The sequence below is a fragment of the Symphodus melops genome, assembly GCF_947650265.1.
Source record: "Symphodus melops genome assembly, chromosome: 6".
NCBI lineage: Eukaryota > Metazoa > Chordata > Actinopteri > Labriformes > Labridae > Symphodus > Symphodus melops.
Genome location: NC_136696.1, coordinates 9,895,203 through 9,918,140, shown reverse-complemented (window position 1 = coordinate 9,918,140; position 22,938 = coordinate 9,895,203). Strand labels below are relative to the sequence as shown.

The 22,938-nt window shown below is 40.2% G+C and overlaps 2 protein-coding genes across 2 annotated transcripts in view; both read left to right on the top strand.

The window, feature by feature from the left end:
• gan (gigaxonin) overlaps positions 1-4,036 on the top strand; it is a 41,353-nt gene extending 37,317 nt beyond the window's left edge. Inside the window, exon 14 of the transcript XR_013779186.1 lies at positions 3,997-4,036. The gene's annotated coding sequence lies outside the window, so the exon portion shown is untranslated. The remainder of the gene's footprint in view (positions 1-3,996) is intronic.
• The window catches only part of cmip (c-Maf inducing protein), a 37,855-nt gene extending 15,496 nt beyond the window's left edge, over positions 1-22,359 (top strand). Inside the window, exons 2-21 of the mRNA XM_079345286.1 lie at positions 1,059-1,184; positions 3,986-4,036; positions 4,562-4,723; positions 5,410-5,451; positions 5,767-5,829; positions 5,929-6,009; positions 7,472-7,575; positions 7,833-7,937; positions 8,831-9,283; positions 10,200-10,265; positions 13,186-13,212; positions 13,309-13,357; positions 13,461-13,568; positions 13,666-13,782; positions 14,516-14,656; positions 16,687-16,734; positions 16,879-17,025; positions 17,134-17,239; positions 17,893-17,963; positions 18,293-22,359. Coding sequence (XP_079201412.1) covers positions 1,059-1,184; positions 3,986-4,036; positions 4,562-4,723; positions 5,410-5,451; positions 5,767-5,829; positions 5,929-6,009; positions 7,472-7,575; positions 7,833-7,937; positions 8,831-9,283; positions 10,200-10,265; positions 13,186-13,212; positions 13,309-13,357; positions 13,461-13,568; positions 13,666-13,782; positions 14,516-14,656; positions 16,687-16,734; positions 16,879-17,025; positions 17,134-17,239; positions 17,893-17,963; positions 18,293-18,346 — 2,121 coding nt within the window. The 3' untranslated portion in view covers positions 18,347-22,359. The remainder of the gene's footprint in view (positions 1-1,058; positions 1,185-3,985; positions 4,037-4,561; positions 4,724-5,409; positions 5,452-5,766; positions 5,830-5,928; positions 6,010-7,471; positions 7,576-7,832; positions 7,938-8,830; positions 9,284-10,199; positions 10,266-13,185; positions 13,213-13,308; positions 13,358-13,460; positions 13,569-13,665; positions 13,783-14,515; positions 14,657-16,686; positions 16,735-16,878; positions 17,026-17,133; positions 17,240-17,892; positions 17,964-18,292) is intronic.
• The last annotated feature ends 579 nt before the right edge of the window (positions 22,360-22,938 follow it).

Here is a 22,938-nt window from a genome sequence, read left to right as displayed (position 1 = left end):
CCTGCGAGCTTTAACTTTTCTTTATAAAAAGCTTTAAACCATCATCCAAAGATACTCAGCCTACTGTAATTCACTACCTCCAGTTTTCATAATGAAAATTTCCTTAGATAAAGTTAAAGTAGAATTCGCTAAAAGCAGTGCTGCTTGTTAGTATGCTGCTAACACACTGCAGATGATGTCCATAGGGCCAACTTCTGTGGGCATAGTGTTAGTCTCCCATTAGCAATGATTGGTACCAAGTCATGCAGTGACGCTTATGTCTGGGAAATCAACCAGTGATTCATTTATTGCAATTTCTGCATTACGGAAAGCATGTTTCTTATTATAGACACACTGTGGCAACAACCATTTCTCTTCAAACTCCTCCTGGGGGTTACAAGATATACAGACTTGGTTCCTTGTGGCTTTCACTCAGCCTTGTTATTTTTATCTGTTTATATTCTTTTTTTTATTTTTTTTATTGCCCCTCCCCCCTTCTCTCTAAAGACTCTTCTGTTCCTGAGCCCGGAAACTTGTGGTCATTTGTCAGCGTTTCTGTAATCATTTTGAGAAGAGCAAACAGGTTGTGGCCTGTTACTCAGTTGCATCTGCTTCCAGCTCTGACAAAACTGAGCCTGGGATTAGAGCGCTGCATCACACACACGAGGATTGTGTGTGTGTGTGTGTGTGTGTGTGTGTGTGTGTGTGTGTGTGTGTCGTCTCAAAGCTACATCAACAATGTCTTTCTAGGTGATGTTTGTGTATGTGTGTGATAAATGGCTTTGGCTTAATTGATTTTCCACTCGGTTTCAGCATATATTCTCTTCTTCGGTTGACACCACCACAGCTGATAAAGATTATTATGTGTACTTTGCCGTTCTGCTGTATTTGGAGGTTTTGCTTGGCGTTGTGTTTACCCAGGGTAGGTTAGCCCAGGATATGTTTCTTTTTGTCTTTCCAGTTCACTGCCAGTAAAATAACTCTCTTTTCTCCTCAGGCCCTCTTTAAATATACAGTGTGTATTGTAAATGTTAGACAGTGGCTGAATAATATCCTCTTGTTTTCTTTCCCTTCTCCAGCCCACTGGTTACATGGAGACGTCATTGTCCTACAGCTCCATAGAGGATCTGCAGCTCCTGTCATGGGACAACGCTCCCAAGTACTGTGTCCAGCTCAGCTTTCCTGGAGGCACCGTCCTGCTGCAGGTAACCTGGAGAACAAAACAGAAAACAGTGACACATAAACAAAATCTAGATCATTTTCATTTGAAATTCTATGAGTCAACTTATCTGGTATCACACGAAAGGAAACCACAGGTTTATCATAATCACTGACATTTTGAATTCAACACAAAGCTAGCTTGTGCATAGGCTAGGTAGTTAGCCTAAACTGCAGCGTCACGTAACCTTATTTTGCAAAGTTTCTGAAAATTCAGTTGACTTACAAAACATGATTTTTCAATATTTAAATTGTTAGAGAACATAAATAAACAACAAACTGAAGGAACATAATTTCACAAGTTTCCACCTGGTCTTTAATCAATGGTACATTTTGTGAAGGAATGTTTTCTTTATGGATTGTGAAAGCTTTTGACTTCTGTTGCACAAATACAAAAAAATACAAACAGGCTTTCTTTTATTTTGGCGGTATGTTTAATGATTATAAACTTGAATTTTAACCTGATTCTTCACTTTTTTTTCCACACCCGAAGCTTAACAGTAACATGAAGGCTGAAGCACCCACATTTTACTCATGTACCTGCTTACTTATCCTTTACATACATTCATACTTTTAACCAAATTCACACATTTTTCTATTTGCATTGCTATGAAGGAAATTGAGTGCACTCCAATTCGATGTCATCATGTAGTTCATACTAAACAAGCAGTAGTCCTAGAATCCAAAACTCATTCTTGTTTGAAAAACATTAAAACAAGCTGACTTGTATACAACAGAGTACAACTAATTAATCGGCCAGTCGATGATATCAGCCAATATTAGAATATCATTTCAATAATACATTTCATTTGAATTTTATTGTGTCACACCAGCACTTCTCTTTCTGGCTGTAAAAATATGGATCACATGCGCATTATTAGCCTCCAGCAACCTTCGGATGAACGCAATAAACAGGGAGTAGAATGTTTTGACCACTTTGATATTTACCATTCATGTTCCAATATTGCTTGAATAAATTGTTGTTAGTTCTGGCTTTCCAGTTTGTTAGCTGTGATGTTTAAGTTTTAGTCAAGACACTGTACAATAAATACTTGCTAAACTCTAGAGACAGCTCTCAATTTATGGAAAATGTCCATTTTCTCTCGTTAACTGGAGGCACTCAGCGAACACAATTGGTACGATTAACCATTAGTCACATTACCTCTGATACACATTTCAACCCATTATGAGTGTTGGGAGTCAGAAGTGCATACCCACATTCTCAGCTGTGTTTGCTTATTCCTGCTGCCAGCTGTTTGGACCACAGCCAGGCACTGGTTCTGACCAACATACCAAGATCAGATAGTGTTTCTGCACAAGACGTAGAAATGTGGAAAACACTGTTTGGTGGTGCAACAAGGTACAAAAATGGCAATTAGAAATGTAGCTTAATGGCATGGAAAAAGCAATACAGGGTAGGTTCAACGTGATTACGCCAAACAGAGCGGACACTGAAATCCCAGTCTGCTGACCTGCTGGTTTAGGTAACAGCTGCCATGAGTATTTTCAAAAGCCTCAACCTCAGAATCTGTTCAACTTTTAGGGTTTTCTAAGTTTTGTAAGTTTGGCTCCATCTTAATTTGTTTGACCTGAAATCAATGTGAACAGAAGTATGCAATGATTGGTTTGTAAATTGACTTAAATGGTAAATGGATTTGAGCTTGAATTTCCCTATGTCTATTCTTCTGACTACTCAAAGGGATTTTACAACAAATTGGGATTTGTGTCCCCCCCCCCCCAAAAAAGCCTTTGAAGCCCAACAAAAAAAAAGAATGAATACTAAAATTGATTCAAATCTACAATACATTTGTCTAAGTTTGCAGAACCTGTTCATGGTTAAGACACTAAGTGAATAGGAGTTCTGTTTTACTCATAATTCTTTCTTTTGAATCAATATAGACCTCATTATCAGCATAGATCCCTTAGTGAAGAGATCTGATAGTTCAAAAAGTCACTAACCATGATGTGTATTTTGTGGATTAGTATGTCCTAATTGCAATGTATTGTAATGTAATTATTCGTACTGCTATGGTAGCAGTACGAATAATACACAAACTCCAGTTATTAGTGGGTGTCTGACGCCATTGACTTTGAGTAATTGTTGACAAAAGGTGACTCTGTATGTCAATTAGTTACTCATGAGGGCAGATTCTCTTAAAGTGTTAGGACAGAGGCTATATATACAGACATGAAACCTTGTTTGTTTTTTCATTCAAAACAATGAATAAGGTCCTGAACACTCTGTTCATTTCAACACCATTTATTACAACCCAGCCCATACAGATAGACCTCAGAGCCATCACACTACATTTTTGAGGAGATTAAGTAATTTACTGTCAAACGTGTGAACAGGTTATAAAAGTTCAAACAAACAGGAAGAATGACTGAATGAATGGTGGTGTTTTGCTTGAAAAACAACATTTGTTCCCTCTGCTGTTGGTTTTCACTTTACAATTACCTTGATTTGTCTTTTATTTTTAAATAAGAGGCCAAAGAATAAGTTCAATTGAATTCATATATGTTGGTAATAATCTGTTTAATGGGAACTTCCAGTGTTGGTGCCACTTAGCTAAAGCAAAAGTAGATTTTCTAATAATAAAGAAAGATCCAGATGTACCGTGACAAAATGTCCTAAATCTGTAAAATGAGGGCTTTGTAACTTCTCCTCAAACACTTAGAAAGTTTGGGTTGGAGATGTTGTAATTTCCTGCTTCCATGATAGAAAAAAGAGTAATGTGTATCTCTGTATGTGTTCTCTCTCTCTCTTTCTGTGTGTGTGTTTTGGCAGGCTGCAAACAGCTACTTAAGGGACCAGTGGTTTCACTCCCTGCAGTGGAAGGTAAGGTTACTGTTTGTCTTAAACTCTTAATTGATCAGTCTCCACTGCCTCATTAAAGCGTCATGCTTCAGTGATGGGTGGGGGACCCACACACAAACTTATAGTCGCACACTATGAGACGATCCTCATGCACATTAAAAATTAAAACAGAATGATCCCGATGAAACACAAAACAGAAGCACAGTCTAAGATGTCATTTTATGGAACTTGACTTTCCTTTATCCGTTTAAGCTGTCACTGCTAGAGCCCTGCTGTGCTCACTGAGCTGACTAGAGATGTACAAGGAAGCTTTTCTTCCAGACATTTCCTCCACACAAAACACTGATTCTTAGGGATTTAAACGAAGAAGCTGCACATTTATTCAAAGGGTATAATAATGAGTAAACTGTGTCTCAGACCACATAGCAGGAGAGAGATAGTGATGTGAAACAAGAAACATATTGTTTTGTTGACGTGTTGGTCTACAGAACGATAATTGCAATGGCTACAGAGATTGTGAGATGACATTCATTTTCTTTGCAACAGAAAAAGATTTACAAGTACCGTAAAGTCCTGAACAACCCGAGCCGCTGGGACGTGGTTCTGAAGGAGATCCGAGCGCTGGTAGACATGGCTCTGACTTCACCTCTTCAGGACGAGTCCATCCACCAGGCCCCGCTGCACATCATCTCCACCCTGCTGGCTGAGGTAGCAACACACTGAAAAGGTCACTGCAGAGATAGAAATGTTAGTTTAGTGGTAAGATCCTTAAACGACACCATATCTACCATTACACCACATGCCAGACAACACACAAAACCCAGCAATCTAACATTGTAGTAAATGGATTTTATTTCTACTACTTTTTTTATTAGGTTATTTATTGTGGGGGTTATTAGGCTTTATAACAAAATATTGTTGAATGCAAAACTACATGTTTCAAACTTCAAGTCACACATCATATTTGTCCTTTTTAAAGAGTCAGAATTGGCAGCCTTGTCTCCTCTGAGGATTCCTGAAGGAATTCAGGAAAAAAAACAACAACTCAACACTCGATGATTGCCTCATGGGATTGCAGTTCTGACTCATGTCTGTACATCTCATTGTCATGTTTGGATATGTCTTTGTGTTTGCTCTGGTGCTGCTAAGACTTCATCCAACGCAACATGTGCCAAGTGAAGGTGTTTGGATAGTGTTGATGTGGCACTGTGTAGTGACAACCACACCTCTTAACCAAACCTGAGTCTAATCCTATCTTAAACTAAAGATGATACTCATCCTTAACCGTAACTCTTTAAGATAATCTACCATTGCCTTCCCCGTTTTATACAGGTTGTATTTAATTACTGTTTGACTAAACTAAGTCTTTGTGTTTCTCTGTTTCTTCTCCTCAGAACTCTAATCTCAGCACTCAGGATCATGAGAACATTATTGTGGTGCGTATAAGGTTCACTCTCACTAAAATTGATATCTGCTGTTAGGCTGGTTAATTATTAACACAAGTGAATGTCGCCTCTTGTTGTTTTGGTCTTTAAACATGAGGGAGAAATAGATTCACCTTCTGTATATGTTCACTTTGCACTTGTGTGTTTGTGTTTTATTGATTGTTTCTATCGATGGCCATGCGGCGGTGTCGGGGGAAAACAGAAGAGTTCAATGCTGTAATGTTTGTGTAGCTCACCTGTGGGATTTTTTTTTTTACGACTATAAGATATGGAAATATTTTTATGTGTGTGTGTTTGTGTATTTAGGCCATCGCTCCCCTCCTGGAAAACAACCACCCACCACCTGACCTGTGTGAGTTCTTCTGTAAGGTGAGTCCAACAGCAGTCATCATGAAGAGAACATCTCTAAACCTGTAGTTCATCATTCACCTTTTAAAGTGCATATTGTTTTGCGTGTGTGTGTTTTAGCACTGTCGGGAGCGCCCTCGGTCGATGGTTGTGATTGAAGTGTTCACTCCTGTGGTCCAGAGAATCCTCAAACATAACATGGTGAGAAGTGTTTGGTAGTAGTGATGAGAATCAAGTATCAGGTCTCATTGATCCCGGTCACATGCTAACCTATTCCTCTTATAAAGACTTTTTTTTGTATTTCAAGTTTGTGGCATTTCTTCAAAATTGTCCCAAACATCAGCTTGGACTTATTTAAAGGTCATACAAGGTCATGACGACACTCATTTAAACAGAAGCCATACACTATTTGGGACACAAATTGACAGAATAATGATGTCTAATAGAATAAAATGACAAAGTAATACATGTTTTAAATCAAGAGGTAACAGTTGACCCTCACTGTGACATCATAAGCCCTGATCCCTGTCAGGTTAGGTTCAGTACAGTTTGGTAAACTCAACACTGATCTTGCTTCCCTCAGCCAACTGGACCCAGACTTGGTAGGCGGTGTGTAAGCTGGATGGCGATTGCCATATCAGCTAGCTTATAAAATGACATCATAGCAGCATGACACAGTGTAGCCTGCCAATGAATTCAAAGAAGTACAGTGAACATCCAATGGGCATCCAATGATCCCAAGGAATATCTGCACCTCCTTGTCTATGAGGCAGTGCGATGCGCTGACATTATTAGTAAAAACAACTTGATGATTCTTTAGTCCAATCAAAGGATTACTGTGTGTCTCCCCCCTTCAGGGTCAATTTGGTACGCTTGGCACCCCAACAGTGGAGTAGCAAAAAGTAGAATGTTATAGATTGGTTATTCTGGTACAATTTCTAAATTTTTACACCGTAAATGGCAATAAATCTGTATGAAACTCAACGGAACTGGACCACATGGTCTAAACGGGTCTCTAATGTTTTGGAAAAAGTATTTTCTGGCCTTTTTCTCATCCCTTTTATTTGGAGTGATATCTCAGAAATCCCCACTTTTCACCTTTCTTGAATCTATCTGAGTAAATTAAGTCTTTCAGTGCTTTTTCGCTTAATAGAACAATTTACAACGGCCACACAGTTATTGTAAATTTAAGTCTAATTGGCTATTGATCAGACATCTAGTAAAGACAATAATAGTAAATCTAGTAGGAGAAGAAATGTATTCAGTGAATTTTTTACTTTTATTTTTTTCCTTTTGCCATTTCTAATCTCCAATGTGTAATGTTTCCTTCAATTCAAAAGCTTGGATAGATATTAGATATTTTTGTCAGGCGAGAATATTCCCCAAACTCTTTGCTTATCTGTGTCATCGTTCTCTGAAGTGATAAAAGCAGAACACAGACGATTATTAAATCTAATTAATTAGTTGTCACAGTCACCTGAAGACATGATAAAAACTCTATTAGTAAGATATATTGTATCTCTAGTATCTCAATTCACTTTGTCAAACAAATAGATGGGGTCAAACCTTGACATACCTGGATGTTATCTTCTAGTTCAGGTCTTTCTGACGTTTTTTTACACTTTTGTTTTTGGTTTTTCATTCTGTTCTTGTTTTTTGGCAGGACTTTGGAAAGTGCCCTCGACTGCGTCTCTTTACTCAGGAGTACATCCTGGCTCTTAATGAGTTGAACGCTGGGATGGAGGTTGTCAAGAAGTTTGTTCACAGGTGAGAAACCGGACTGTGATGCGGAAAAGTGTCCTATAAATTCTTGAATCCCTTTCTGAGTAAATGTAGAGATATGATCATCAGGTAATAGTGACAGCATTTTGTTCTCTTCATTTAGAAACATTATGTCTTACTGGTCTCTTTTCATTTGCTGGCTGACATGCTAAAGAGCTTGTTGCCTCTTGACAGCATGAAATACTTAGGTGATCATACAGCAGTGAACAGTTGGGATTAACCTGCTCCTCTGTGTACGACAGTATGCATGGGCCGACTGGGCAATGCCCCCACCCTCGTGTCCTGCCAAACCTGGTGGCTGTGTGTCTCGCCGCCATTTATTCCTGTTATGAGGAGTTCATCAACAGGTCAGTCACACGCATGTACGCAGACAAACACAAACACAAACACACACACACACACACACACACACACACACACAGCAACAATATTTACAATACTCGGCTGTTGTAGGAGATGTGATGGAATTCGACATACTTTAAAGAGATATACACAACTGAGATGTCTCCTGAAGAAGCGTTCATTGAAGTTTGTTTAAAGAGATTTCTGATGAATATGACTAAATCTATCCTCGGAAGGATTTCTTATTCCTGCAAATTGCATAAAGATATTCTATGTATCCCAAAAAGTGAATTTTTTTTTAAATCTTTTTTTTATTTTTTTGCGGTGGGGTCAGAGAGACATTTTTCCTTGTATTGGATAAAATATCTAAAGAAGGAGCTGCGTCAACAATGCTCTTTCTTTTAGACATGTAAAATTTTGCTTGACAAAAAAGGACTGAAAACATGAATCAATAAATGGTAAATGGACCCACCCATTCACACACTGAGGCTGCTATTGTATGTGAAGCAATCATCAGTAACTAGTCCCATTCATACACATCCTCGAGTTGCTAAATATCTAAATGGTCGTATTTCTTCCGGATGCTTTCTCTTGTGTTGACTTCAGATGTATGATGTAATGTATTTCAACTCATTACTGTCGTCTCCTTAGCTTCCCCCACTCCAGAGAGGATCATTCTTAGCTCATTGTTCCAAAACTCCGGCACACAAAGGGCTCGTCCCTGTAGCAGCATCTCACCTGACTTTCAGTGCATCACACCTCCCTTTTCTTTGTCTGTCAACACGCTGTTATTTTTATAGACTTATGCTCAGCCACTCATTTACATTAGAACCGTTTTTCTGAATGTGCCTGCATTGAGGTTACATGTGATTTAATAACCCCCACTTCCCTCCTGCAGTCGGGACAACTCCCCCAGCCTGAAGGAGATCAGAAACGGCTGCCAGCAGCAGAACGACAGAAAGCCTCCGATGCCGCTCCGCCTGCTACGCCCAGAACCCCCCACACCGCCTCCCACCACCCTGCTCCCCCTCACTGCCAACCCAAGTCCTCCTCAGCCACCTCCCATCGCCCCCTCAAACTCTGCACCCTCCATCCCCATCTCCTCCCCGACACCGTCACTGCCCCTCTCCCCCCCTCCCTCCGTCGTCAACTCCAGCGAGATCCTGGTGGAGCTGGAGAGAAACAACAACTCAGCCAACGCCAAGCGAAAGGGTGGACCGTCAGGTGGAGACAGCGAACCCAACCTCATCGACTGTCTGCTGGTCAGCCCGGCCGTCAACACTCTGTCCATCCAGCTGCCAGCGCAGGCCGACCGCGTGCTGGGATGCTTCGCCCTCATTCTCAAGATGCTGTGAGTTTACATAGAAAAGCTTTCCCTTTACCGAGTGTTCAGTGTGAATACGATAACATTATGGGTGCACTTGTTTAACAATAGAATAGAAGGATGACTGTATGACTTTAAACAATAGATAAATATATGAATGAGGGGCCACCTACCTTTGAATCTGAAGCCTCCTACATTCACAGTATTTCTAAGTTCAATATGATCCTATGTATGACTTTAAACATGCTTTATACCAGGACATTAAACTGTACCTTGAACTGCTAATTGAAGAGCCAGAACAGAACCCCATTAACATGGGGGGGGGGGGGCACTCGCATCCCATGTTGGCTTGCAGTCCTCCAAGCAGTTAGCCCAGGTTCAGATTCCACCCGTGGCTCCTTTCCCCATTTTCCTTTCCCCCCCATCTCTAAATAAAGGCAATAAGCCCTAAAATAAAATAGGAAATCATGGCGTAGCTTTTAACATGTAATGTTCACACAGGCTTACCTAATAGTGTTTCATAAACAGATACGAGACATTAATTTTCTGCCTTTCACTCCATGTCCTAGTTTGAAACAGTGAATGGGTTAAACAGTCCTTTATGAATGAATGTATGAGCCTCGGTGCTCGTTACACTCAGTGTGAAAGTAGAGCAGCAGTTACGTGTGTCTGTCTGTGTGTGCGATAACAACACAGGATGGCCTTAAAAGCAGTTGTCTCCGTGAGCTTGTAAGAATTGTAACAAAGACACAGTTACTTAACGAGTGGTAATTTGATGCTGCTCCAGTTTATGTTAAATCACCACCACAGGTCAGCGTCATCTCACTGCTGCTCATGTTTCTCTCATAGGAGCAGCTCTTCTGTCTTTTTGTTCTCCAGCAACATTTATCCAGGCTACACCCTCCTGCTCACATTGTTGTGCTCACTTTTTTGTCTCTCTCAGGTCAGACTACGATGACTGGAGACCTGCTCTGGCCAGCCTGCTGCAGCCCATTCCCTTTCCTAAAGAGTGAGTATTCCAATACACTCCCAGCTCACACTTGTGTGTTGTCGAAAGTTATTTCTTTTAAATTGATCCAGTATTTTTTCAGTGATTCAGGTGACTCCCTATGTTTGATGAATTTGCAAAAATGTGCATTAGAGAAAAAAGCAGTTGATAAAAAAAAAAACAATGGGTCTTTTATATCTTTATCGTAAGGTCAAACAGGTTTCAGAGTTGCGAAGCTGAGAGGTTGTGTCCTTCCACGTAGAACAGAGTGCATATTCTGTGTTTGACAAAAAAATAAGCGAATTAATAGATGACTGGACATATTGACATGTGACTTGACTTGACTCACTGATTGTCTAATATGCATGGCTAAAATACACACCATCAGAAACGCTCCCACTCTCAAACACACACTCAGCATCGCCAACAATCAAACGCTAACTAACGTGCTAACTCCGAAAAAATATTCCCTGTCAGCTGGTGGTCTGCAGCTGTTTCCTGTCAACATTTTTCTTGTTTTATATCTTTTGTGATTGGAGGGGAAGACGCATCAGACGTGATTGTCACCATGGTGATTTCAGATGCTGTCAGTACAGTTTTTACCCAGTTGCAGTCAGTCAGGGAATCCGTCCCTGAAGTGAAAGAATCGCATCATAGCTCTGCTCTCGCTGTACTAGTGTGTGTCAAATATCACCAAATAGTACCATCAAACATGCTAGACAATTGTTGATTGGGCCACTGCGTGACTCACAATGCAGAATCAGGCTGATATTTAACACAGCTTTAAAATCAGTCATGTGATTCAAATATCAGGTCTTAATTGGCCTGACATTGTACAGTGTACATGCCGGCTTAATAGACAAAGGCAACCAAATTTTTACTTTGAGGCCTTCATTTTCGTCATGGGGACATTCTCCCAATATATATTTCTCCCAAACCTAAGAACCTGGGACTTTATCAAGCAAACCCATACGCTAAGGCCTCAGCTGGTGTTTTGCTTTGAACGTGCCAGTATTTCACTTAGTTACGCAAGGTCTACAGAGGAAAAGCTGCACGTGAGAGGGGCAGCAGCTGCATGCCTTTCCTTCACATACTGTACATCATTATATTTGTCAAAAAAAGAAACAACAGAGTCATGGTAATATTGCATCAGTTATCTTTGTATGCTTAATATTATAGTGTGTCTGTTGTAAGAAACAAAAATACTAGCTGCTGAAATTATAAACGTAGTACCAGCAGTAGTTGTAGTTGTATTTTGTGTATCCTAGGACAGTATCAAACGTTCAGTGTCTAAAACATTATAAATATTTATATTAGTTATAAAGAGATATTTTATCAAGTCATCAATGCAGCAAAACAACACAATGCAAACTGACCGACCGAATGCTTCATGTCACTTTTAGCACGTCTTCCTTCTCATCACGTATCAGGGGACATGTACATGTTTCCAGGAGGCTGCTGTTGGGGCCTCGCTGCTGACGTGGTTGAGGTACCTCACCACGCCTCCAGGGGAGCATGACCTGGAGAGGGCGGCTTCTCTCTCCCCAGAGAGCGTGCCTTAATTGGCTCTATGCAGCCCTGAGTCTTCTTTGTACTTGCCAGTCGGACCCTGAGCTTCATTAGAGTTAGCTGGTAGGCCACTTGTTGTTTCTTCAACACTGGGTCACACCTGTTGCTCACCTGTGGCACTGTTGCCTGGTTGAAGCCTTCAGGCGTCATTAGGAAAGGCGAAAATACTCCCCAGCACCCTGTAGCCGAGGATATAATGAGTGATGTCAGCACAAACACACACTGATAATGCAATGCTAGATAGGTTTGTGAAGCTACTCAGAGAAAACAACTGGCAGTCTTAGAACCAAAACATACTGTAAAAATGAACTGATCAGGTGCTTTAGAGCCACTCTTATAGCAAGCAGGTGTTACAGGCCGTAATGATACAAATGATCCACTTTTTTTACTGAAATAAATAAATGAGGAGATTGATACGACTCTAACGATACAGCAAATATGCAATGTTAGCCACTTATTTAGCCTAGCTTAGCATAAAGGCACAACTGTTTACAAAGCTATTCTTTGTTGGTTACGAGATATAGTCCCTCACAAGCCCATTTCTAGCTGCAGTATTTACGCCACTGTGACATTTCGACTTCAATCTGAATGTCGCAGAGGCGTAATGGGGGGGACGAAGTGATCTCGCCTCTGTACCGTCTTCAAAGGTGGTAGCAGAGGCGTGACAGAGGGGAGACACTTTCAGCAGAGCCAGCAGGGGGAGCGCAGCGCTGTGTCTACGTGGAGCTCCTGCTGTGCAGTACTTGTATTTACAGACCGAGACACCAATATTACCCCGTCGCAGAATCAATATGAATATACAAAGACGTGACGACGGCTGAGCGTAGTTATGACACTTTTGCGATTAAAGCACACTGAAGCCTTGTGAAAGGGCAAATTAGTTATGATGATAAAGTTTTTTTTATGAAGGCAGAAACACATAATCAGCAACATAAAGAAGTATAGATAAATAACTTTAAAATAAAAGCTAGCTTAAAATGAAAAAAAAACAAACTTAAATATGAGAAAAGGATTTTAATTAAAAGTTCCTTGAAGAAGATACTTGAAGACATGGACACAGAGAGCTGTGCATTATTGTGAATGTTTTGCCAGTGTTAAAGCTCAAAGTTGTCAATAGTAACAAAAAGTAAATAGAAGAATTCATTTTCTTAGAGCAGGGTCATGACTAGCTTTGCATTCCTGTGCTATTTGAGCACAGAAACTGTCCAAACAATAACAAATGTAACTGGGCAACTGATCAAAACAATACAAAAGGACAGAATATAATGTTTTAAAATGGATTTTCTCTACTAAGAGATCTTAGTCTCTTTCATCCTTTTACAAAGTCTTTCTGGTTATTAAATCACTTGTTTGTCTTCCCCCCTCTCTCCAGGGCTCTTGCGCATGCCAAATTCACAAAGTAAGTCAATCGAAATCAAACCCCTGCTCTTCACATACGAAGTGTGGTTTGAAAACAACCTGTTAATTTTGTCTTAATGTCGCTCTGTCTAAACAGGGAACTGAAATATGTTATTCAGAGGTTTGCAGAGGATCCGAGGCAGGAGGTGAGTGTTTGAGTGCATGTGAACTCGCTTTAGACCTGCAACAGAACAAGAGATTATTTTTTTTCAGTGAACCAGAAGACAAGTAATCTCTGTGTGTTTTCAGGTCCACTCCTGCCTTCTCAGTGTGCGTTCAGGTAAAGACGGCTGGTTCCAGCTCTATAGTCCAGGGGGCGTGGCCTGTGATGACGATGGAGAGTTGTTTGCCAGTATGGTAAGTGTGTGGACACACACACACACACACACACACACACAGACGTGTGCGCTGCTGTTACAACCGTTGACCCGGCCCTCCTCTTTCTCTCCTGCAGGTTCACATCTTGATGGGCTCGTGCTACAAGACGAAGAAGTTCCTGCTCTCTCTGGCTGAGAACAAGCTGGGTCCCTGCATGCTGCTGGCCCTGCGCGGAAACCAGACCATGGTGGAGGTTTGTGTGATTCTTCATTCTTATGTTATTATTAAGTATTCTCTTTTGTTCTCCATGCCTTATGTGTTCATTAACACATGGTACTTTGTCTTGTCTCTTTAGTTCTTACATGTAAAGAAAAGGGTTGATTCTTGTTAAGCGAAGCATGAAATAATGTTGACCTCATACTCATTTAAAGAAACAGTGGTTATAATTAGGGCTGTATAAACTTTTATTTTCCTCATTAAAGTTCTGTGCTTATTTCCCTTTTTCATCTGTAAGAATGGACCTCCTTTAGGACTGATTCATCTAAAATCAGACAGAAACTAAAGGCTGATGTCATTATGTTCAGTCAAGCCTGGTGTCAAACTTTGAGAAGGCAGCTACAATACAGCAGCGGTGTTTCCATAATTCTTTTTAAATTAATCTTAAATAAAGGAGGGTTTACTCTTAACTTTGAGTTTATACATATTTTAGTGATAAGTAAGCAAAAAGTGTTTAGTAATTAGTGTGTAGTGTAAGCGTGTAACATGTTCATGTTTATTAACTGTTGGGGGCTCAATATGAGCTGTGTTCAGTAAACAGTTTAATGAATTAATTGCACAATCTCATGCATTAGTCACCTTTTAACTTTTATTGCCTTCAGTCAACTTTTCGCTTTGGTTATACTCCTTCCTTTGATATAAAGCATTTGAAATCAGCTGTTGTGTGCGTGTGTGTTTGTGTGTGTGTTTGCGTGCCTGTGTGTATACAGATTCTGTGTCTGATGCTGGAATACAACATCAGTGAGAACAAAGACACACAGCTGCAGATCATCTCCACACTGGAGAGCACCCAGGTGGGACTGCGTATGTACGAGCAGCTCTGTGACCGCCAGAGAGAGCTCAAAGAACTGGTGAGTTCATGCCCCGACTAGCACACACACACACACACACATAAACACATACAGTACTGTATAAACACAGAGATGACTTTATATGGTACACTCAGGCCTAAAGTTAACGTGATGCTGAACTGTTTGCAATCCTGCAGTTCTTGCAGTTCTGAGCTTAGAACATCCCGTCCAGCTCAGCCCACACTTTAGTCGAGTTTAGCTCAGTGGACAGAAACCAAGTCACCAGTTTCTCATTATGAACAAATTCTTGTGTTCTCAGTGACGCATAAGATCTACTAGACTGTCCACAGTTCCAACATGCTGCTGTTGTTAAAGGCACACAGCATTTTGGAGCTGAGCATACATAAGAGGACATGAAAACAAAGGGCAATGAGGAATCCTGTTTACCACATAAACAGAACGTTTTCATTGTTCAAGGGAAAGAAGGCTTAAGATTGTAGCAGCTTTGTTGATAGTATTTTCTTGATACAAGAAATACCTGAGCTCCTTTTTCTCACATGCTGAAGCGTCCTTGAAACAGACACTGACTCACATCCTATCTAATAAATGTAAGCATAACAACTCTTTGGCTCAGAGAATGTAAAGTATTAATCTTTTTAATTTTATTTGTATAGACAGAAAGATGTTTGTTTAAATGCCCAAAAACAGACCAAAGCCACTGGTCGACAGATATTTTTGACTTCCCCTTTTCCAAAGAAGATCTGAAGTTGAAAAAAACATTGGCAAGCAAAAAAAAAAAAAAAAAGAGCTTACTTTGGATAATGCAGGGTATCAGTTTGGAAGAGTCTGCATAGGTCCGATCAAGGAATCTTAAAACCAGCTCCTACACTTTTGGAAAACAACTGTGAGTCCCATCTGCTAAAGTGCATCGGCTCCATCTTTGCAATAAAGGGAATATTTTGGTATTGAGGTTTTCCAGCATAAAAAGAAGAAACTATTCAATCTTCTCATTTAAAGCACAAGTTACCCAGTAAACATGAGGCAAAGATTTATCTGAGAGTACATAAGAATAACATCCTCAACATGTAACCACTCGTTCCTTTAAAGCCTTGAAAGGCAGTTATATTCTAAAAAAAAATAATAATAAAAATTGCTTCTCTGAGACATGGAAACTCCAATTATTTCCTCGGTCAATTATGTCTAACCTGAATGACCCGAAGTCGCCACAGCCATCTCCAGCGAAAGTACCTGAGGTCCCTTAGCTGTGCGCTGTTAAGATGAGAGCAGTAACAAGAATCCGGCCCTCTCAGCTCAGTCTGCATGCTCCACACGCTGAGTCACCTGCCACTCCACTGACTGCAGATCTGAGCTGTTCATGTGTATCTGTTCACCCACTGACTAACCAGTCAAACACTTTACACATACACAAAAAAGTTACTCCACCATGCATAGTAATAGGTTTGGAATGCATTTATTCTACCAACAAGCCATTTCATTATTTTCTACTTGTATACACTTTTATTCCTATGTATGTACACTAGACAAGCATCACTAGCAATATAATGTAATCAGCATCTACTCGAATCTGTATGTTTTACAATTAAAACTAAATGTGGCTGTAATTATGTTTTAATATAGTGAAATCTACAGTAATCATATGAGCTGTCACAGCAGTATTAAGACTTTTATAAATGATGACTAATGACGTCATTTTACCAATCAGAGTGATTTCATCGAAAATGTTCACTTTTCTTTCTGGTTGAAATTTTCTCCACTGTTGTAAACTATGTTGTTCATGTAGAAAAACAAGTCCACAACTCGACAGGGAACCAAAAGTGGTTTCTATCATGACGTTTTTCCACATGTGAACTTTGTGAGAGAGTTCACGTTGAAACGTAAAAAAAAAAAAAAAAAGCCTTTTACTTGTTTCTTTGAATCAGTGTTCTGTGATAGAACTCACATGTTCCACTTCCACGATGTCACCTGAACGCAGCACGTTAGCAGCTGCTCACACACGCCATCTACTGTCTGTAAAGGTTTCTGCAAGGCTTTGAGTTCAGGCGCCATCTTTCTTTCTGTTTTCTCCTCAGCAAAGGAAAGGCGGCCCCACCCGGCTTACTCTGCCCTCAAAGTCCACGGTGAGATTAAGATGATTTTACTAACACATACAGTATAAGGAGTTTTTAATCTTTCCTGATCTCAGTTGTAAAAAAGTTGAAATGTTTAAAAAAAAAAAAAAAAAACTGTCAGCAACTGAATCCTTTTTTCCCATCATGCCATAGGATGCCGACCTGGCCCGTCTGTTGAGTTCAGGTTCTTTTGGAAACTTGGAGAACCTGAGCCTGGCCTTCACCAACGTCACCAGTGCCTGTGCCGAGCAGCTCATCAAGCTGCCTTCACTGAAACAGCTCAACCTCTGGTCCACACAGGTACACCCTGAAGCTACAAACACACACAAGTGATGTGTAAACGTCTTCTAATGAATCACTATGTCTCACCTACATCCTGTTTTTGTCTCGTTTTTTTTCTTCCTTCAGTTTGGAGATGCAGGGTTGAGGTTGTTATCGGAGCATCTGGCCTGTCTGCAGGTTTTGAACCTGTGTGAGACTCCCGTCACTGATGCTGGTCTGCTGGCTCTCAGCTGTAAGAAAACACACTCAAACAATCCTCCCCCTGGGCCTCTCAGAAACCAGTCCTATTGAAGATTCACATTGGGCAAAAACAAAGATTGACAAATTCAATCTTGAGATAACTTTTCTTCGGATCTGGTCTCTGATTGATCGAGACACAGAGGGTTAATAAAAAGTGTTAGATGGCTTAAAGATTCTCTTAGTTACCTGAAGGTCACAGAAGATAATTTGTCCCCCAATTTGTCTCTACCTGGCTCAAGCGCCATGACAAATATAGTAAGAACACAAGTTATTAAATAATAACTATTCAGTGTAAGAAAGTCAGATTTTAAAATGTTAACTGCAGACATGGAGTCTGTTGGTCTGTAAAGTCAGCAGGGTTAATGTTGATGTGTGGCATATAATGAAGTGTGGGATGTTGTGAAGCGAAGTGAACACAGACTGAAAGGTGTACATGATGGCCACACGGGGGTCTGCTCTGAATCTGGATGGCTGATTCCTCTAGGAGTAATGGAGCCAGAACATATGATTAGAAGGCTGACGGTTAAATGTAAGGCAGTGACCGTCACAAAGTGTTATTGTAACAAGCTTAGAGTCAAATTGTCAGCTTATCATTGTTGTTGTGTGCACTCGTTGTAATTAATTGCATCTGCTTGTCTTCCTCAGCCATGAAGAGTCTGTGCAGTCTGAATATGAACAGCACCAAGCTCACAGCAGACACCTACGAGGACCTCAAGGTAAAACTGCAGGGCCTTTCATCTCAACATTCAAATGAATATCAACTCAGTGTTACGAAAATAGATCTTTAGATGCATCGTAAGTCCTACAATCTGAACGCTACTTCAGCTTTCGGCTAAATTTGAGTTTTTGAATAAGTGTGTCCTCTCGGGGCGCCGGTAGCCTAGCGATTGGTGCACACGCCCTATGTACGGGGATTTCTCTCTCTGCTTTCTGACTCTATCTACCGTCCTATCTCTGGAATTAAAGCATAAAAGACATGATAGAAAATTATAAGCTAACCTTCATGTTTCTATTTGTTGATGGTGTTGGTGTGTTTTCTTTACAGGCCAAACTGCCCAACCTGAAGGATGTTGATGTTCGGTACACGGAGGCCTGGTGATCAAACATGCAAACACACTTCTTATACATATCGGGACACATAAAAAAAACAAAAAAACAACAACAACATATGCATACATACAACCAGCCTCATATACATGACATCGCCACCAAAAGTAGACCAAGAACTGATTTAATCCCACTGAAGGACCGCCTGATGTAACCAGAACATCCCGAACACTGAGACCTCATCAGACGTCATCACCAACACCGTGTAATGACATCATCGCCAGGAGGGAATCAGCATCACAGTCACCCTTTTTTTTTTTTTTTCTAAATGAGAGCTCTTTCCTGACCTCCTTTGCTCCCCCTAACTTCTGTCACAGATGTTAAAGGACCTACTTTTTACAGACATGAACAGAGAACATGCAAGGACCCACTCTATTGTGACATAAGGGACCCTTATTTATCTCTGTCTGCTGTCCTTAGCCCGAACTTTTAGAAATAGTTTCTCAGTTTTCATATTCTTAATCCACTTTCCCACGAGTCCCACCTCTGAGTTCACTCCGACAGCGACAGTTCACTCAGACCCCTCGCCCTCTCTTTCCCCCTCCTGCCCCTGTGATGAAGGCTGGACACAACAGCTCACATTCCAGTTTGTCTCTGATCAAAATGTAGCTTTCCAAAAAAGGGACATGTTTAGCTGTTAATCACTTAACTCTTTTTCTGTTTCAAATAACAAATATTTCATTGGGAATAATGAGGTCTTATCTACATGAAAAGAAGAGTTGTGCCTAACCCTCATTATTGAAAAAAAAAAAAAAAAAAACGAAGAGAAAAAAAAAAACAAGGTTTTTATCAACTTGAATGAACATATTTTTCCAGATATCTGTGCTTTCATATAATGTGTGTTTCTATGTCAAACAGATATGAAGATAAAATCCCAGTGATGAGATTTCACAATCCTTTCAGGAGCTCAGCAGGAAAGTTTAACAGCAAAATGTGTTCTTTCTTTAGTTTTCAGTGAACATGATCTTGTAATACTATTTAATAGGACAGTTGTGTAGCATTAGCTGGGCGGTCTGGGACTGCCTAATATTTATAATTTATGTCTTTTAAACCCCCTTACTCTGTATCCTCCGGCTAAAGTCCTGACAGTAATGAAGAAAACAGGTCTTTGTTTTTGTAACAACACAAGAAGCCACTAAAAAAAAGGCTGCCTGTACATACATGGATCTTTGCGCACCATGCTATGGTGGTAACAATGACCTGCAGCGATTCTAAAGAGGACCTGCAAACAAGACCCATCACCAGCTGAGAGTTGCATATTTTCATATCCTCAGCAGAGGTTTTTTTTGTTTGTTTGGCTCTGTTTTAGAAAAGAAGAAAGGACACTTGCCAAACATCCATCATTTTTGTTTTGTGCACTTGTTTCTTGAGGCCAACGTGAGCACAGTTTTGGTACTGATTGGAGGAACCCCACGAGACCTGCCTGTGGAGAGAGTTACTGATACTGTAAAGATCCTATCTTTGACCTGCTGAGGTCATAGGGTCGGTGCCTCTAGTCGAACTGTGGATGAATCAATTTTTAAAAAAATCTGTCGCCACAACTGTTTTTAATTGTTCTGCTGTATACATATTGACGCCATAAAAGATGGGGGACATTTTTAGACTGTATGGATGAATAATCCTCATTAAAGTAATGTACATATTAGATTACAGTGGTGATAAAGGGACAAAAGATTGGAGACAAAAAGGCACATTTTGCCCATATTTGCCTGTCTACATTCCCTCAAACTGTTGCCTATTTGTTACGGCAACATGTCATCTGGTGTGGTAACTGCTTTGAGACATTGCAAGACTGTCAGACCTCTTTTCCCTCTCTGTTTAGATGTGGTTTGAGTTTGTTTGTCTTGTGTCAGTGGCCCTTTAGAAAACACAGGACAAGTCCACCCTTTTCTCCAGTCAGCCTTTCTCTGACTGCATCCATCCATTTTTTATTTTTTATTTTTATTTGTGTCCAGATAGCTCTGGATGTTTGTTCAATCGAGGTAGAAGCTGCAGCAGAAGACAGGATGCCGTCCGCTATGAGACCCTTTGTTTCCTATTTATTGGGTGCCATGACAGTTTTCTGTTTGGGCTTTGGACTCGGTTCGTATACGGCCATCATTGGGTCTGACTTTAGGACCTTGTGCTCTCTTTCATATCCTGTATGATGTATATACAAGTGTAAATAGTTGTCTCCTCCCTCCTACCTTTGAACCATTTTTGAATCCTTGCGCCCTTTTCTCTATTTTCTCTCAGTTCCCCCTGAGCGGCAGGCTGGTGTTGCCTTCATCTTACAGTAATGTGTGTGTGTGTGTGTGTGTGTGTTGTTGTTTTGATTTTATTTTTTCCACACAAAGTGCACTGTAATCTGACAAATTGTGTTTTCATTATTCTGATTAAGTTCCTTTTATTTGATCGTTTTAATCAAACATGTCTTTCTTTGTTTTTCTTTATTTTTTTTGCATGTACATGTTGCTGCGTCATGTTTTTTTGTAACTTTGTTTTATAAAAGGTTTGAAATTTGATAAGGGGTTCGATCACTATCTCATTGAGGTTAAGGACTGAAATGACAAGATCCCACTCAACTTTTGTCTGATTGGTTGCCAGAATCTATCAGTGAGCCTTGGGAGATCCTATTGGACCAGGCTTTTAGGATCTGATTGATACCCATTTTTTTAAAAGGCCAGTTCCAGTGCTGATTCCTTGAACTAAAGCTGCCCTATCTGGGATTAAAACATTTAAGACTGACCAGTTTTCATTTCAGAACATGCAAACATTTCATGTTTCCTCAAGAATTTTTGTTCCAACGCTGCCAGATAATCATATCAGAGCTGAACCAACCTGATTGGCCTTCATCATTCTGTTTCATCCCTGATGTTTACCTTTTGTTTTTCAATTTGGGGCATATCTTACCTCTTTTTTTTGAGGGAGTCAGATGAAGGATTGATATCATTGTATTGTCCGCCGATTTCAAATGTAGCAAAACTTAGCTTAGCCTAACATGAAGAGCACAAACTTGAGGCTTGTCTGATGCTTTCCTGAAGTCAAAAGACTGTTCTACCTTACTACACTTATTACATTAGGATTTTATTAGAATCCCCAAAGTGATGACAAGACTTCAGGAAGTCACTGCACTTGCCAAAGGATAATTTGTTCATATATTAACACGTTGAAACCAATTTGTGATGACTTCAGTGTATCAGTGCTGCAATGCAAACCGTGTTACCTTGAAATATAGCCACCTCAACAAGTGACCGTCTTTATGCTAAGCTAAGCTAAGCAGCTTGCTGAAGCCTCAAACTTGTAAACATGTACAGGCATGAGAGTGATATCAATCTTCTTATTAAAGCGTACTGTATGTTTTCCAAATTAAATCTATAAATTTCATAAGATAATTGGTAAGTCTTGGGGAACAGCCGTCCTTGAAATCCTCCCCCAGTTGAATGCCATGTCGAGCTGCCACTAACCCAGTCAAGGGCCAGCACGTCGAGGTGATCATGGAAGGTGTTTGTCTAACTGTGGAAAATGTTAATGGTTGAATAGCAGCACCTCCTCTTTTCTGTCATGTCTCTGTATCCTGTGGAGCTCACTGTGCTTTGCTTTCTATCCTGACTCGTCCCTCTTGTCTTTAATCTCTCCGAGGTTTTTATCCCACACAAACTGTAAAGAGTTTCTACCATGTCTCAGTCATGTACAGCTGTGGCCGAGTCTTAACAGTTGTTATGGAAGGAAAAAGGGTCAGATGCAGCACAACCTGACATATCTGACAGACTGAAAACAAATCGATTTCCCATAAGTCCTCGTTAACTCTGTTTTGGCAGCTGGGAAGGGGCACCTTGTCATGTTACCCTCTCTTTTTCAGTCCTTTTCTGCATTGATCTGCTTCTCCTGCTGGATTATTATTATTGCTGCTGCTGCTGCTCTGTGGCTGTTGTAATAAAAATACAAAAGATCTTCAACAGGAAAATAACAACTATGATGTGAAATAATTTCAATTACAAATAAATTGTCTGTGAATATGTTTCAGCTGTGTGTGGCAAGTGTTCTTTTTGATTCTATTTACAAGTGAAAAGTGTCTTATGTGTCATTCAAAACCATTATTTTTTTTTTTTTACAATTGAGTTCTCTTTGAGTTCTTTCAATGACAAAATAAAAACACAAATCAATGATTATAGCAACAGTACTGAACTTCCGTACCTTAAAAGTGTTTATTCAGAGTGAACTCAATAAGGCGTCCTTCCCATTGCGGACTGCTTTCAGCACTGTCTAACATAGGCAGCGGGCTTAATAGAAGCTGGTTAGCCTGTCCCTGGACTGTTTGTCTTTGGGAAGGCACTGTGTGTTTTATGACCGACCATGGGCACCAAAGCACACCAAACTGAATTTGATTAAACCCTACTCATTGTGTTTTCCCCCATAAGCTGTAAAAGGTAAAAACTGGAATTAATATTAGGGAACAAATTATACGAGCTTACCATGAATAGTAAAAGGGAAAGGAAACTAGCACAGTTGATTGTGAACAACTGCTGAATGAGGCATTGGATTCAGGTTAACCATTAGTAAATGATTGATCAGTGGATGACTAGAACTTGGTTCCTGGTGTAC